This window comes from Eulemur rufifrons, chromosome 6 (assembly GCF_041146395.1).
Source record: "Eulemur rufifrons isolate Redbay chromosome 6, OSU_ERuf_1, whole genome shotgun sequence".
NCBI classification, from domain to species: Eukaryota; Metazoa; Chordata; class Mammalia; order Primates; family Lemuridae; genus Eulemur; species Eulemur rufifrons.
In genome coordinates this window covers 25,629,104-25,646,177 of record NC_090988.1, presented here as the reverse complement: position 1 = coordinate 25,646,177, position 17,074 = coordinate 25,629,104, and the positions used below count along the sequence as shown (strand labels likewise).

Genomic DNA, 17,074 nt, shown 5'->3' with positions numbered 1-17,074 from the left:
TGTAAGCAATATCGTATTTTTACTATACTAATGGCCTAGACTGGAAATGAATAATTATATTGTAATTAACATATATGTTTGTTATTGATACACTAACCTATTAAGATTTTTTTTTAAGCATTTCTTGGTGCACATATTTTTTGTTTCTCAGCAGTACATTGAGTTTATGGCAGATTAATCTATCATCTCTTAAAAGTTTGTTATGTCAGCAACAAGAAATGAAAATTTTAAGTAAAAGGTATTATTTTTACTGAAACTATTGAGTGGGTACATTTGTATATTCTAGGTGAAAGCTGACTTTTGTCAGACTGTGCTTCCATACTTGATACATGATATTTTACTCCAAGACACAGATGAATTATGGAGAAATCTCCTTTCTAAACATGTTCAGGGATTTTTCACCAGCTGTTTTAGACACTCCTCACAAACGAGCCGATCCACAACTCCTGCAAATTTGGATTCAGGTATTCTGTTAAATTTCTAATGAATTCTAGCATTTATACTGTTAACGTCTCAGTTCTAGAGAATCCCATCAGAAACACTTCATAAGCTTGATTCAATAATTGATAACCTCAAAATTTGTTTCCTTATCTATAGAATGGAGATAAAAGTTGTAACAAGGTTTCAATGAAATAATGTATGTAAATAACCTAGAATAATGTTAATGTATAGTATTACCTGTATAAATTTTTACCATTAACAGTACATTACCTAACTGAGCATTCAGTATGTGTTAGGCACTGTGCTTGCACTAGCAATATGGATATGAACAAGGCACACCCCACATTCTAGCAATGGAAAAAACACATAGACAAAACACATAATCAAATATTGATATATTTGATAGAATTTTCATATTTTCAGAGCTCTTGCCATCTCATTTTAAAAAGCAACTTTTGTATTACAAAATTCTGCCTATGTGTTGTAGAAAATACAGAAAGATTGCATAAATTTTTAAAAATTAATTTACTCATAATCCTATGATCTAAGATTTCTTATGATCACAGTTAATATTTGGTATATATTCTTCTAGTTTTTTAAAACAAAAATTTAATTGTACTTTATTCTTATAACCTAGTCTCCTTCTGGTGATATATGATATTTCCCATGCTAAAAGCATAACAGCAAAAGAAATTCTACCAGGGATTGGGCACATATAATACATATATGCATAATTGAGGACTCATTATGAGTCAATTTTTCAAACATAAATTTTAAAAAAGGATACAAAATTCACAGATCTCTATTGTTAACTAACTCATATATTATTAATGTATTTTATATGCAAATATAAAACTATGTACAAAATCATATATTTCAAGACCAATACAATTCTAATAAAAATACTGATTTAATATGATGTTTTGCTGCAACTAAGTTGTTCCTCCCAATCTAACTATGATTCCAGTCACTTCAGCATAAGTTGTGATTACTCAGTTCTTCCAATTGTTTGTTCTGTTTTTACTACTGGAACCTTTATTTGACATGACTCTAATGTGATTTAGATTTCACTGTGCTATGCTTTATCTTTTATGTGCTTTTCTTTTGGCTTACAGCGATTACAAATATACCACTTGCAATAATATAGTATATAAACATATACATGAATGCCCATTCTGTGGTCCTGTGAGATTATAAGGTGATCATCTAAATGATCCAGAATATGCTTATATGAATTTTCTTTAGGCCATTGAAATAAACATCCTAAAATAATTCTCATAGAGGTATTGCCAACTAACCAAAATATATTTCTTGTCTTTAATTGGGGAAATATAGCTATAAGTGATCAACAATTAATAGTAAGCATTTAAAATTTAAGTATTATGTAATTTACAGTACTATTAAAAACAATTTTATTACATAATTAGCTTAATATTATCATTGCTTATGAGAACCTGATAATTTGTTATTATTAATATGGCCAAGACTTTCTTTTCATGTTTAACATTTATACACATGTTTTCATGCTACAACCATTCAAAGGTAAAATCATCCAGTTTTATTTATCTCTATGTAGAGTGCTAATATTTTTATTACCTTAAGTGAAAATTTATCTTTACATATAAAATTCTGTTATTGAAAAGGAAAGTAAATGTAGATTTATATAAAATTTAAATGATATAGTATCTTTTCTGATGTCTCACAACCTTCATTTGAATGTCTCATGTGCATCTCAAACTTAATTGTCCAAAGTAAACTTATCATCTTCTTCATCCCTTTTCCTACCCTGCTTCTTTTAATGTGTACATCTTCAATGAATGACGCTCAGTTGCCCAAGATCAGAAACCTCTCTTACATATCTTATCTGATTACCAAATCCTTCCAATTCTATGTTATAAATAACTTAGTCTATCTTTTTCTCTCTGTCCTTACTTACTGCTTTCTAGCTCTGTTGTTCAGCACAGTTGAAATTCTTTCATTAAATTCAAGTTCTTTCTTGCTTCTAGCCATCTCAGATGTTGTTACCATTGCCTGACACACTATCCTTTACTCTCCTTTTGACTAACAATTACTCTTCTTTCAGATATCCCTTTTTCCATGAAACTTTTCTTGTCCAGATGAGGTTCCCTCCTCTATGCCTCTGTAGCATTCTAAACTTTCCCTTTTATAGCACTTACTACACTGTGTGAACAGTCTACCAGGTGAGTTAGTGAGTTCTTTGCAGTCAGAAGTAGTCTCTCTTGTTTGTGGTTGTATACTGAGGACCTAGCACATGAAAGATCCTGGATAAATATTTATTAAATCAATATATTAGTCACCCTCGGAAATAAAATATAAATTATAATGTAAATTCTCAGTTTTATTAATCATAATAGCTTCTTTTAAAAGAAAAAGAAATGCCATTAAATTCCATTTACTCATTCAAATTTATTAAGAACCAATTTTGTGTTAGGTACTGCCCAGCAGAACCTTATTAGTGTAGAGGGAAACAGACACATAAACAAGTAGGAAGAAAGTGCTTAAGCAAGAATGCTTGGGACTGAGAGGAGATATCTTTGTTTTTTTGTCAGAGTCAGAGCATGTTTTCCGATGCTGTTTGGATAAAAAATCACAAAGAACAATGCTTGCTGTTGTGGACTACATGAGAAGACAAAAGAGGTAATGTCATGAGTGTTGCTTCTTGAGTTTGGAGATCTAGAAGTGTAACTGTTAACTGCTTGCTGAGTTTTAACATTATTTTAGGTGAAGTTGCTGCAAAGTGCTATTTAATTTGTGTGATGCTTATGTCTTCTTGTGATAATCCATATTCAGAGTGGCACTTTGGTTAAATCTGTCAGGAACTCTCAGTTATTGTCCCAGGTGAACCAGTAGCAGTGTTACCTTTGCTAAATCATGCAGCCTTTTGGACTTTAGTTTATTTCATCTGTATTAGTGGTGGGAAAGGAGCAAGTGATTATCCAGGTTACTTTTGGTTGTGTTATCCCTCTTTTAACTTTTCTCTTTTAGTTCTTAGAAGTAAATAGAGTTGTGTAAACGTCTCTTTTATGTATTTTTATTATAAGATATGTTTCTTTACTATGTGCCATGGTCTCAAAATCCATGGTAATACTGTGTTATGACGATGTTTATTTTCTTGATTCTGGTAAATCATTTTACATACAGTATAGTATCCTTGTGTCTATTATTTCTTATGAGATTTTTAACAGTGTGTGCAAGAATTGCTGGAGGGCTGGTCTGACTGATCTGTACTGCTTGAAAATTGACCAGAACTCTGAAGAAATAGTATAGTAGGCCAATCATTTAAATAGTTAGGAACTGATGTCTCATAAGTCTATATAGTGATGGTGGCATTAGTTGGTAAAGAATGGGAGGGGAAGGTGAGAGAAAAATGGAAAAAATTTTAATGCAAATGCATTCATATCTTAAAAAAAATTATTCCCTCTGTATCTCCCTTATACTAGTAGAAAAAGAAGTTTTATGCCTTTCAGTATCTTTGTTTTCGGTTAGAAAGTTATTGATTTACCTTATTGTTTTGTACTAGATTCTTTTCTGAGAAAGCCCATAAGAAGCTTTAACTGTAGCTGGGAGCATCTATTTTCTTGGTGTTAGGAGGCAGATTCACCTTCGAGTCTTCATTTCAGACTTATTGGAGTAAAATAGTGTTGACATTGGCAGGACTGGGAAAAGATAAAAATTCTTAATATTCAGTTTTAATTCAGAATAAGACCTTAAAGAAGATTCCTTGAGTACCTCAGTTACTCTCTGAGGTGTATGTTGTTCCAGGATTTACAATAGAGGAAATTGGGAAACCGAAGCTTAAGAAGTTAAGTTGTCAAGGATCTAGTAATAGGTAATAGGTAATGTAATAGGTAATGTAGCTAGATTTGAACCTAGCTGTATCCACCTTCAAAGCCAGTGCTCTTAATCACTACCTTGTGACATCTCTATAATGTTAGTTTTAAAAAAGATATTTATGGTCCTTTTAATTCTAACCTACAATTATGCAGTAGAAGATTTTTATTAAATAACTCAACATAGGTAATAAAGTAAGGAAAAAATGAACCACAATAGGAAAGACATGTAATTGTGTCTTAGAAGAAACAGAACATTTTTATTAAAGTATTTTATAGAGAGAGCATGTGTGTGTGTCTGTGTGTGTGTGTTTAGCTATTCTGCGCATCCTATTCTTAGCCTGTGGTGCATGGATCTCTTCGTGGAGAGCAGGTATGTACCCCAGATTTGTATGGGGTGATGGTCTATAGCTTTCATCAGATTTTCTGAGGGGTTTGAGGGGAGAAAAAACCCCAAAAGATTGAGAAATAGGACTTTTCAGCCACGTTATCTTATAATGTTTATATATTAGGGAAATGTGGTTTTTGGTTATTTGAATGTAATTTTCTATTTGGTGGTTGCTCTCACTGTATTCTATAATACATCAGCATACTTTTCATTTGATATTGAAGTTAAAGAAATGGAATAACATTATGTTTAATTTTTCTTTAGACCTTCTTTAGGAACAGTTTTTGATGATGCTTTCTGGCTGGATTTGAATTATCTAGAGGTTGCCAAGGTGGCTCAGTCTTGCGCTGCTCACTTTACAGCATTACTCTATGCAGAAATCTATGCAGATAAGAAAAGCATGGATGATCAAGAGAAAAGGTAATGGAACCTAGCATTTTTGACTTTTAAAATTGGTGTTGAGATTGTTTCAATAAAGGTGTAAAGATTTATTTTGTCCCCTATTTCCCATTTAAAAGACATTTAGATAGAAATTTTCTGTTTCAAAGTGAAATGATAAATTTTAAAAGGAAGTAATTCTGCTTTGAAATAGGAATGTTTATTACTTATGTATTATAAAAATTATGTAGATAGCAAGCTCCTGAAGGACAGACATTATACTTATTTTTCTCTGTGCTCCCCATAACAGCTAGCATTGGGAACTTAATGTAGTGATCATTAAATATTTTTCAAGTGATTGAACGATTCTCTAATTTCATTCAGATTTGGTTTACCACTAATCTCCATTTTACTTGTTGACTATAAAATAATGTGATTGATTTCTTTCTGTGACTAAATAAATTTCATTTCTTTATCTACCTGTATTTCTAGCTAATTTAATTTGCTTTTCTCTGACTGAGTGAGAACTCTCATAAGAATCTAATAAATGTAGTCTTAGATCATGGTAAAAAACAGAAAAAAATCAACCAAGAAAGTAGAAGAGTAAAAAATAGACCCTTCATTATCCCAACTGCCCTCCTCAAATCTTTGTTCGTTTGAAATAGCCCAGTGTTTATTTTTACATTTAGCCTCACTTTCCCACCATAAATTGAGTCATATTAAGAAATCAAAATAGCAAAGATGTATTATGTTGATATATTTATCATTTTTGCTACTGGTAATTTTTACTTTAGATTGTCATTAAGCTAGAAGCAATGTGGTTTTTAGATTGTGGAAAACCATGAACCAGAATTCAGATCCTAGTCTAATTAGGAGACATGGACCAATTACTTAACTCTCTGGTTTGGTATTTAATTTCTGTTTTTCAGTTGGAAACAGTTTTAAATGTATAATATGTAGAAACTGTGTATAGTATGTAACTGGTATGTTCATGATCACTATAAACTTCTTATGAAGACAAGTGTGTTGTCCTTGAAGTATATAATGGGTAAGAAATTAATTACTGCCTATCTCAGAATCTTTTAGTCAGGGACTGCATATTTGTTAGTAGTTATTATAATCTGAAGGTGCTTTAGTATCTTAGTTTCATAAAATAGTATTTCTTAATAATTAGGTGAATTATTAAGAGAATAACTTAGCTATTTGATGAATATAAATAAAAGCACCTTTAATTTGAAGATAAGTGATCATATGGAATGTAGGAAACTTTTGCAGAATTGCTTGTTTCAAAGCAGATGTGCCTAGATTTTATATTGGTTAACTTTAAGAAAGAGTGCCTGACAAATAGGGTTTAGTGTTTGCCTTGACTGTTTGTTTTGGGCTTTTTTCCCCCAGCTGTCTGATGGGAAAGGGAAAGCAAATAGAGAGATGAGATGTATAGTGTTGGGGGAATGCTAGTTTTCTTCAGTGGCTCGTTAGGTGAGCTGAGGCTTTGTAAACTAAAATGGTCAAGAAAAGTACATTTGTAAGCAAAATACAGATCAACAGTTTACCAACACTGTCAAGTCAAAAAAATGAACCGCTTTCTTAAATTCAAGTTGTTTAATAGCAAAATCCCTCATACTGGATATTCCAGAATACATGTAAAGTTTTATTTGTTCACTTGTTCCTGAGAAAGTATGAGATTTCAATGTTACTGTCCATAATTTTTTAGAAAGAAGTAAATTCAAAACAACTCCAAGCAGGATTTAGACAACACATGTTAGTTTACACCCTCGGTCATCTTAATATTTCTAATACATAAGGCCATGCCTGACAGAAGTCCTGGCAACTCTGTAGGTATTTGTTGCCTGGATAAATTGCAGCCTTAGACTTACAAAGTCATACCCGCTAATGATACTGTCTTCCCCACTTTCCAGATTTCTCCTCCAGAAACTATTTTTTAAATATAATATGCCAATAAGGAAAAAAATACACGTGATATCTGTACATGAAGGTTATAAAGCAAAATAAAATACTGTCAACAGCATTCTTTCACTCAATGCTCTCTCCTCTCCCATCCTCCTGTGCTCCTATCAAGAAGTAAATATTTTTTGAGTTTTGTGTTTCTCATTCGTTTAGATGATTATTTTTGACATATAACTAGGAACCCATAAATATGGTTTAGTTTTTTGTATTTTTGAACTTAATAAGAAATTACATGTGTAATTTTCTGTACCTTATTCTTTCATTCAGCATTTTTATATGCTTTCTCTGTGCTGTGTGTTGCTATAGTTCATTTCTGACTGCCATTTAATGTACCATTGTGATAAGATACCACAATTTATTTACATATTTTCCTATCAATTACATATATCTTAAGTGTAGAATTACTGGGTTGCAGGGTATGCAAATTTTCCACCTTATACGATAGTGCCCAACTGTTTCTTAAAGTGGTTATACTAATTAGTGTACTTATCAGAAATGTATAGTTGGTAAGGAAGTGGATTAGTAGGAAGCCTTACATTTGAAGATCAGTAAGAAACCAAAGTGCATCTATTTCTAGACTGGGTGAAAAAAGTAAAGAAACTAGAATAAGTTTATAGGTAAATATTAGAGGTACTATCACTTATGATAGTATCGATTTTATATATTGGATTATAATTGTTATAGACACTATAGCTGTTATGATTTTAGAATTAAAGTTACTCATGTAACTCAATATCATGTGTGAATGCATGGTTTGAAGCTAAGGCCTTGGGAGTAGACCAATCTAAGTTCTAATCCTGACTGTAACTTATTTCATAATCTCAGTAATCTTTTTTCTTTTTTTTTGCCTGAGATGAGGTCTTGTTCTGTCACCCAGGCTTGAGTGTGGTGGCATGATCATAGCTCACTGAAGCCCCGAACTCCTGGGATCAAGGGATTCTCCTGCCTCAGCCTCCCGAGTAGCTGGGACTGCAGGTGCATGTCACCACACCTGGCTAATTTTTCTATTTTTCATAGAGATGGGGATCTCACTCTTGTTCAGGCTAGTCTCGAACTCCTGGCCTCAAGCAATCCTTCCGCCTCGGTCTCCCAAAGTGCTAGGGTTATAGGTGTGAGCCACCACACCTGGCCCATTTTGCTTTATATTTAAACAGTCCTGTCTTTTTATAAATAATTATATTTTGGCATACAGCCTTCCCATATATAGGAGATTATTATTAAAATATAGTTTTCATTCACAGAATTAACATTCACAAATTTTCTTTCCATCCTAGGTCTAAATGCTATTACATTTTAAAGTGTCATTCTGTTTTATTTGCAACCTTCATTGGTTTTTTCCGTCAGAGTCTGTAGAAGCTTCTAACTAGTATGTTCTTATTAAAAGAGGTGCTTTTGTCACAAACAGAAGTCTTACATTTGAAGATGGAAGCCAGAGTACAACTATTTCTAGTTTGAGTGAAAAAAGTAAAGAAGAAACTGGAATAAGTTTACAGGTAAATATTATAGGCTCTATTATTTATGACAATATTTATTTTATACTTTGAATTATTATTCTGTTATAGAGACTATGCAGATGTCATTTGATTGTAAAACTGAATTTACTTACTAAACTGAGCATCATATATATATAAATTTTTGGCCTGAAACTTAGGCCTTGGAGTAGACAGACTTGAGTTCTAATCCTGACTCTGCCTCTTAATTATATAATGTTGTAAAAATTACTTAACCTTTACAACATTGATTCCTTTCATCTGAAAGGTGGAAGTAAAATCACCTCTTAATATCTCATAAGGGTGAGTTTGTGCCATATAGTTTCTGCCATAGCACCCTCCCTGTTCATTTTCTTTATAGTACTTATAGTTTATAATTGTAAATTTATTTGTTCACTTGTTTATATGTCACAAAAGAAGCAGATTGCTTCTTCTATAAATTTATTAATATCCACTCTCAAATTGGCCCAGCATTCTTTTTTTTAATTTCAGAATTTTATGGGGGTATACACATTTTGGTTACATAATTTGCCTTTGTACAGTTTGAATCAAAGTTGTAAGTGTGCCCTTCACCCAGTTAGTGTGCATTGTACCCGTTAGGTGTGAATTTACCTATCTTCTCCTCCCCTCTTGCACCTACTTGATTTCTCTTGAGTTTTACTTCCATATGTACACATAAGTGTTGATCACTTATTTCCAATTTAGTATTGAGTACATGTGGTGTTTGTTGTTCCAGTCTTACAATACTTCAGTAAAAAGAATGATCTCCAGTGCCATCCAGGTTGTTACAAAAGATGCTAGATCACCATTTTTTTTTATGACTGAGCACCATAAAAAATGGTGATCTAGCATCTTTTGTATACATATACCATGTTTTATTAATCTACTCATGTATTGATGGGCGTTTGGGTTGTTTCCACATCTTTGCAATTGTGAATTGTGCTGCTAGAAACATTCAAATGTAAATGTCTTTTTTATAAAATGACTTTTTTCCTTTGGATAAATACCTAGTAGTGGGATTGCTGGATCAAGTGGTAGGTCTACTTCTAGTTCTTTGAGGTATCTCTATACTACTTTTCATAGAGGTTGTACTAGTTTACAGTCCCACCAGCAGTGAGTAAATGTACCTTTCTCTCCATATCCTCGCCAGCATCTGTTGTTTTGGAACTTTTTGAGATAAGCCATTCTCACTGGAGTTAGGTGATATCTCATTGTGGTTTTGCATTTTCTTGATGATTAGAGACGTTGAGCACTTTTTCACGTGTTTTTTGGCCACTAGTCTATCACTTTTGAAGTTTTTGTTTATGTCTTTCACCCACTTTTTAATGGGGTTGTTGGTTTTTTTTCTTGCTGATTTGCTTGACTTCTTTGTAGATTCTGGTTACCAACCCTTTATCGTATGTATAGTATGCAAATATTTCCTTCCATTCTGTAGGTTGTCTGTTTGCTCTATTGATTGTGTCCTTGGATGAATAAACCTAAGGTGTGAAACTATAAGAATTCTAGAAGAAAATGTTGGAAAAACTCTTATAGATATCGGCCTAGGCAAGGAATTTATGAAGACCCCAAAAGCAGTCATAGCAACAACAAAAATAAATAAATGGGACCTGGTCAAATTATTAATAAAAAGCTTCTGCATGGCCCAGCATTCTTACTGAATTTCATTGGTCAACTTATTCCTCTACAATGACAATTTCAACTCCACTTTTTAAGCCTCTGATCTTCTCTTCTCTGCTTTTCTTTCAGCATGCCTCTAACTTCTTGGAGAATATAGGAGGCATAGGTAGAAATCTCCCTGCATCCCACTGTCAAACATTTGAAATCTCCCTGCATATTTGTTCTTTTCAGAACCTTCCCTCTTGTTTAAGTGGAGAAACAGTTTTGCCTTCTATCTAAGACTAATCATTCTTCCTGCGCTTTATTTTTATCTGCTCTTTCTCAGGATTTTTCTTAATAGGCTGTGCTCCTTCTGAATTATATTCTAAACATTTTAAAACCTCTCCTGTTAAACACATTCCCCTTCTCACAATCACAAAATAATTTCCCTCTTCCCTATGTTCTCTTTTAGGTATCACCTTTCTTGCTGTCTTTAACAGCCAAACTTGTGAAAGAGTTGTCTATATTTAATGTCTCCATTTCCTCTCCTTCCATTCATCCCACTAAAATAGTACTTGCTAATGTCTTCCATAAACTTCATGTTGCTAAATCTGCTAGGTCACCTTTCATTCCTCTTTCCTGAACGTTCTATTAACGTTCAGTTGACCGCTTGCTTGAACTATGTTCTGTTCACCTTTTTGACCCACTCTCCTCATTTTCTTCCTTTCCTTTTTGGGCTTCTTCATAGTCTCCTCCTCTGCTGAGTTTTTATAACATCTTATGTGTACCAGACACTGTGCTAGGCCTGGGTATTGAACATTTCATTTCTGAGGGCTTGATTTCATGTTTCTGAATAGAAACATTTGAATTAGAATTATAGAATTATACCAATATCAGTGAATTTGTATTTAGAAAATATTTCTAACAGCAAGTACTATAAAGACAATTAAATCGCTCAATCAGTTTTCTATGCAGTTCAGTTTCTATTTTCATTTTTATTTTACTGAGATTGTTTTAAACAGAATCAATCTTTCCTGTGTAAATTTTATAACAGAGATTTGAGTAATCAAGCTACTTCTTTATCCATGTGAAATTTTACCAATTCTAATACAGTTTTGAGTTTTGTTTCAAGGAAAAACTCACAAACTTTATTTTTACCAAATCGTTCAGTTTTCAAGAGTCAGATTTGCATAACTTCATTTTTGACTGTACAGTTTTACCTATTGACAGGATTGTTTATTTTTGTTTTTATGATTATTTTTGCATGTAATAAAAGCTTAGTAGATTGGTATTTATTTCTTACTTAATTCATGAAATTGTGAGTAATTCTTCTCAGGTAGACTATAATCGTTTTGTTGTTTGGGACTAGTCTGCTGTTTTCCTGATCCAAATCTTTGGTATATACAGTTGACCTTTGAACAACACAGGGGTTAGTGCTGCCAACCCCCTGTGTAGTTGAAAATTGATGTATAATTTTTTACTCCCCCACAACTTAATTACTAATAGCCTACTCTTGACCGAAAGCCTTACTGATAACATAAACAGACAAATAATACATATTTTGTGTATATGTAGTATACACAAATAATACATATAACACACATATATGTAATAGATACCATATTCTTGTAATAAAGTAAGCCAGAGAAAATAAATTTTAAGAAAATCATAAGAGAAAATATATTTATAGTACTGGACTGTCTTTATTGATAGTATGAGTTTACATAATCTGTTTACAAGATGAATCGTCTATCTAAAATGGCAGCAGCTGCAGACCTCAATTTACAGTACATATCAATCATTTTTCTTGTAATATGACTTTTCTCTGCTTCTTGGAAGCACTTTCAGCACTACCAGTAGTACTTTGTATGGGTACCGTGGCGTTAATCAAGGCTTACAGTATGACAGTAAACATGATGAAAAATATGTGAGAAGCATGAAAAATCACTTTTTACCACAGTATGCAATTTATTGGAGAGATGAACTGCTCACGCAGAGATGATTTACATAACACAGCATTTTAAGTGGATACTCATGACACTTGAGCTCACCGTAATAGCAATAGAAGGTGGCTATGAAATCATTACAGTAATACAGTATGTACTATAGTTAATTTTATGAAGTTATGATTTAATACTACATCTTTACATTTGTTTGTGTTTTTCTCAACTGCAAATGGTGCCATGTATGGTCTATAAGTGTGTGTAAGTTTTGATAAATTTTAACTTTTTTTTTTATTTTTGAGACAGAGTCTCTCTCTGTTGCCCTGGCTAGAGTGCCGTGGCGTCAGCCTAGCTCACAGCAACCTCAAACTCCTGGGCTTAAACAATCCTTCTGTCTCAGCCTACCAAGTAGCTGGGACTAAGGCATGCGCCACCATGCCTGGCTAATTTTTTTCTATATATATTTTTAGCTGTCCAAGTCATTTCTTTCTATTGTTTAGTAGAGATGAGGTCTCGCTCTTGCTCAGGCTGGCCTCAAACTCCTGACCTTGAGCGATCCACCTGCCTCGGCCTCCCAGAGTGCTAGGATCACAGGCGTGAGCTATCGCGCCTGGCCAAATTTTAACTTTTATAATAGATTTGCTTATATTTTCTGGTATGAAAATATAGACTAATATCTACATGTATTTTATGCATTCATGAGATACCTTTTTCTTAATTTTGTCAATATTTCTAAGCCACATGTTCTATGAGTTTTTCAAATTGTCACAAATCTCCAAAAAATTTTCCAATATATTTATTGAAAAAAATGCATGCACAAGTGGACCTGTACAGTTTAAACTGGTGTTGCTTTAGGGTCAACTGTTTCAATATAATCATATTTTACTTTTATAACATTTAGTTGGGAGTTGGGAGTTTCATGTTGGTAATCATACAATTTAAAATTTGCTTAATTCCTAAAGTGATTTTTTTCCCCCTTCCAATTTTTGTTGTTTCCGTATTTTCAGGATCTTCTCTTAGAAATCTACAGAAGTATAGGAGAGCCAGATAGTCTGTATGGCTGTGGTGGAGGGAAAATGCTACAACCCCTTACCAGGTAAGGTGCATTTTTCTAGGTAATCATACAGTAATTCTGTTTATGAAGAAGTTACATGCATGTAGAACCCAGAGGTACTTTTATAATCTTTTCTTATAGACTACGAACATATGAACATGAAGCAATGTGGGGGAAAGCCCTAGTAACATATGACCTGGAGACAGCAATCTCTTCATCAACCCGCCAGGCAGGAATAATTCAGGTACATTGTTTTCCTCCTTTGGTAATGCCATCACTAGCGTAGTGCTGAGATTATTTCAGTTTGTCAATGGAATATTTACACAGCCAGATAAACTCTAGAGATAAGACTGGAAGTTATCTGTTTTTCAGGCATTAAGCTAAAAATTCAGGGGTACACAGGAAAGTCAGACAGTTGACCTAAAAGATAACAGATTTGTTGATCATAGTCCTGTTAGTTAACAATAGAAGACATTTCTTGAGTGTATGCAATGTGCCAGGTAATATACTTAATGCTTCACATGGAAAATCTCATGTAAATTATTTCTCACAGTTGACATTAGAGTTGGTTCCAGAAAATATCATTTCTATTACTGGCTACTCCTTAGCCATTCTTCCTTCAAGTATTAGAGCCCTTTAAGCTCTATCTTTGTGGGTTTTTTGGGAAACGTACTAAACAATATTTTTAGATTCTAAGTGATTGTGAACTAAAAATTTTTAAAGTTAATTTTTATGTTTGCTGGGTTTTTTTTCTTTTGATATCTTTGATTACTTACTTCTCTTTTTTTAATAATTCCTGTTTAGGCCTTGCAGAATTTGGGACTCTGCCATATTCTTTCCATCTATTTAAAAGGATTAGATTATGAAAATAAAGAATGGTGTGCTGAACTACAGGAACTTCGTTACCAAGCAGCATGGAGGAATATGCAGTGGGACCAGTGTTTGCCTCTGTAAATCAACATATTCTTCCCCTTGCCTGCTATGTTTCAGCCACACAGGCCTTCTCTGTGTGTTTTCTTGATCAGGCCAAGCGGTTCCTACATAAAGGGCTTAGATGTGTCTTCTCCTTTTTCTTCAGTTACCATGTGCGTGGCTTCTTGCTATTCAGACTCTCATAGTGTCATATCTTCAAAGAGAACTTCTTGATGACTAATTCTAAAGCAGCTACCTAGTCATTCTATTTTTTTTTTTTTTTTTACCTATTTTAATTCTCTGTATTATGTCCCTTGTTACTATCTGGTATTTTTTCTTACTTTTTGTCCATCTTCTCTAAACCAGAACATAAACTCCAAGAGAGTGGGGAGCTGATCTGACTTGTCCACTAATGGATCTCTGGATTTAGAACCTGGTGCCTACTGCCTGGCACGTAATAGGTGGTCATTGAGCAGATAAATGGAAGTAGAGCATATTTAGAACCAGGCATAATATCTGAGAACTTTCCTTTTTTTCTGCTTGAAAAATTTAAGTGATAAATTCTTTGTATTTCTTACTAAAAATTCTAGAAATGTATTTTTTTAGAATACATAAATCTTAATTTTAGTTTTAAAATGTTGTCCTTTGGTAAAGTTGTTTATACATGTATATCTTGGGATTCTCTGTTTTTAAATATATTTTTTCTTTGATTTTTAAAATTATCTCATAGAAAAGAAATAGAAGAAACCAATTACCATGAATCATTGTACAATGCTCTGCAGTATTTAAGAGACAGAGAATTCTCCACATTTTATGAAAGTCTCAAATATGCCAGGTATTATAAAAAGACAAAGTTATTTTATTTTACCATTTAATGTCATGGCTTCTTTTCTCAAAACTTGGGAAATAATTTCAGTGTAAGGATTTGCATTGATGAAGGGATATAGACTTGGTGGCTGTAATTGGGTATCTCCTTGTTATTCTCTGCCCTCCCCCAAAAAACTTCTCTTTGGGATCCCAGGTCAGTTTTTTACTCTGAGCCCTCAAGAAAGTTTGATGATTCCCACCCCTTTGTTCAATTCCTGTACAAGTATCCTGAAAATTTTATCTGGTCTCCTGTAGTAGTTATATAGCATTTATCTCTCTTAGCATTAGTATTATAATTTTTAAAACTGTAATAGATGGTTAATACTTACAGGTTTGTTTTGAGGCACAAATGAGATGAGACATGGAATAAGTGCTTAACCATGGTGGGCTAAACAGATGTATAGCATGTTTTTTGCTTAACAGTAGTTAGTGATGTAATGAATCCTATATTTATCACAGAAATAATATTTGCTACCATTTAATTATAAACTAGCCACTGGCAGGCTTTCTCCATACGTATTCTCTAATCGTCAGAATAACTGTGGATGTGAAAAAACTGAGGCTTGGAGAAATACAGTAATATGCCCAAAGTTACACAGCCATAGTGGCAGAACTGGAATTTGGATCTCGGTCTGTATGATTCCAAGATTTACAGTTCACCGTTGAACCTCTTGAAGTTGAGAAGTGCTGACTCTCTCCTCCCTGCACAGTCAAAAATCTGAGTATAGCTTTTCACTCTCCAAAAGCTAAACTGCTGATACTCTACTGTTGACCAGAACCTTACTGATAACATAAACAGTTAATTAACACATATTTTGTATGTTATATGTATGAAATACTATATTCTTACAATAAAGTAAGCTACAGAAAAGAAAATGTTATTAAGAAAATCATAAGGAAGATAAAATAAACTTACTATCCATTAAATGGAAATGGGTCATTATAAAGGTCCCCATACTCACTGGCTTCATGTTGAGTAAGCTGAAGAGGAGGAGGAAGAGGAGGGGTTGTCTTATTGTCACAGGGGTGGCAGAGGTGCAAGAAAATCTGAGTATAAGCGGACCGTGTAGTTCAAACCTGTGTTGTTCAAGGGTCAACTGTATTTTGTTTCCCCTGCTATTTCGTATTCACTGTTGCTTGTGAATATTAGTATTATATTATTAGATCAATAGCTAAGCCTATGATGAGAACTCTTTAACAGTAAATTTGAACATTTATCTGCCTGAAAACCTTTTCTTAACTTTTCAAAGTATCTTTTCTTTTTTGCCACTAGAGTAAAAGAAGTAGAAGAGTTGTGTAAGGGCAGCCTTGAGTCTGTGTATTCACTCTACCCCACGCTTAGCAGACTGCAGGCTATTGGAGAGCTGGAAAACATTGGTGAGCTTTTCTCGAGGTATGTGATGCATATGACTTTGTAATCCTAAAGTGCAGCTTTTCCGTTACCAGTAGTGACTTTAAAAAATAAAAACTATATGGACACCAACTATAGGTATGTTTCTTTCCTTTTATCACGATGTAAGTTGATTAGCCCTAATGGACTATGCTTTTATTAAATAAGCATTTTCAAAAATGTTCATTGTAAAAATTCAAATTTTAAAAATTCAGCTTACTTGTGCTTTCCTCTTTATACCTTTTCCCCTGTTCTACCCAGATAGAATTGTTTCATGTTTTTGCCATAACATGTGATACTCCATTCTGCTTTAGCACTGCATTGCATTACTGCAAAAGTTTGAGTTACTAAAAATTTTGAGACCTGCTCCATAGGGTTATTTAGGGAAGAATTAAAGTTTTGGTTCCTATGAATTTGTGTTACTATTTACTTCTGTGTCAGGCAACTAAAAAAGCTTTCATTTCTTAGTTATCACCTTGTCATCTTCTTAGTCTCCCAGCATCATCTTTTTTATTTCTCTTAACACAGTAGTTCGGAAGGATTGTATAGTATTACGTAGTTTAATTATTTGGAAAACATACTATTCACATAAACTAATTGTATAATACGCATTTTCTGTTCCTTTAATAAATAATGTTGGTAAATGAAACCTTTGCCAGATGCCAGCTTTTCCTTTACTAGATTGTGATTTCTTTGACAGCTGCAATTATGCATAGAGTGTCATCCTCAGTAGGTAATTAATGAGTTTGCTTCATTTCCTTGCTGACATGTCCTCATTTACTGCAAGGAGCACTGA

At 33.3% G+C, this 17,074-nt stretch overlaps 1 protein-coding gene across 1 annotated transcript in view; it reads left to right on the top strand.

Moving 5' to 3' along the window:
- Positions 1-17,074, top strand: part of ATM (ATM serine/threonine kinase) — a 121,630-nt gene that overhangs the window by 71,761 nt on the left and 32,795 nt on the right. Inside the window, exons 36-44 of the mRNA XM_069468973.1 lie at positions 287-464; positions 3,012-3,099; positions 4,945-5,100; positions 8,432-8,519; positions 13,063-13,151; positions 13,251-13,353; positions 13,914-14,059; positions 14,752-14,856; positions 16,162-16,281. Of these exons, the coding sequence (XP_069325074.1) occupies positions 287-464; positions 3,012-3,099; positions 4,945-5,100; positions 8,432-8,519; positions 13,063-13,151; positions 13,251-13,353; positions 13,914-14,059; positions 14,752-14,856; positions 16,162-16,281 (1,073 nt within the window). The remainder of the gene's footprint in view (positions 1-286; positions 465-3,011; positions 3,100-4,944; positions 5,101-8,431; positions 8,520-13,062; positions 13,152-13,250; positions 13,354-13,913; positions 14,060-14,751; positions 14,857-16,161; positions 16,282-17,074) is intronic.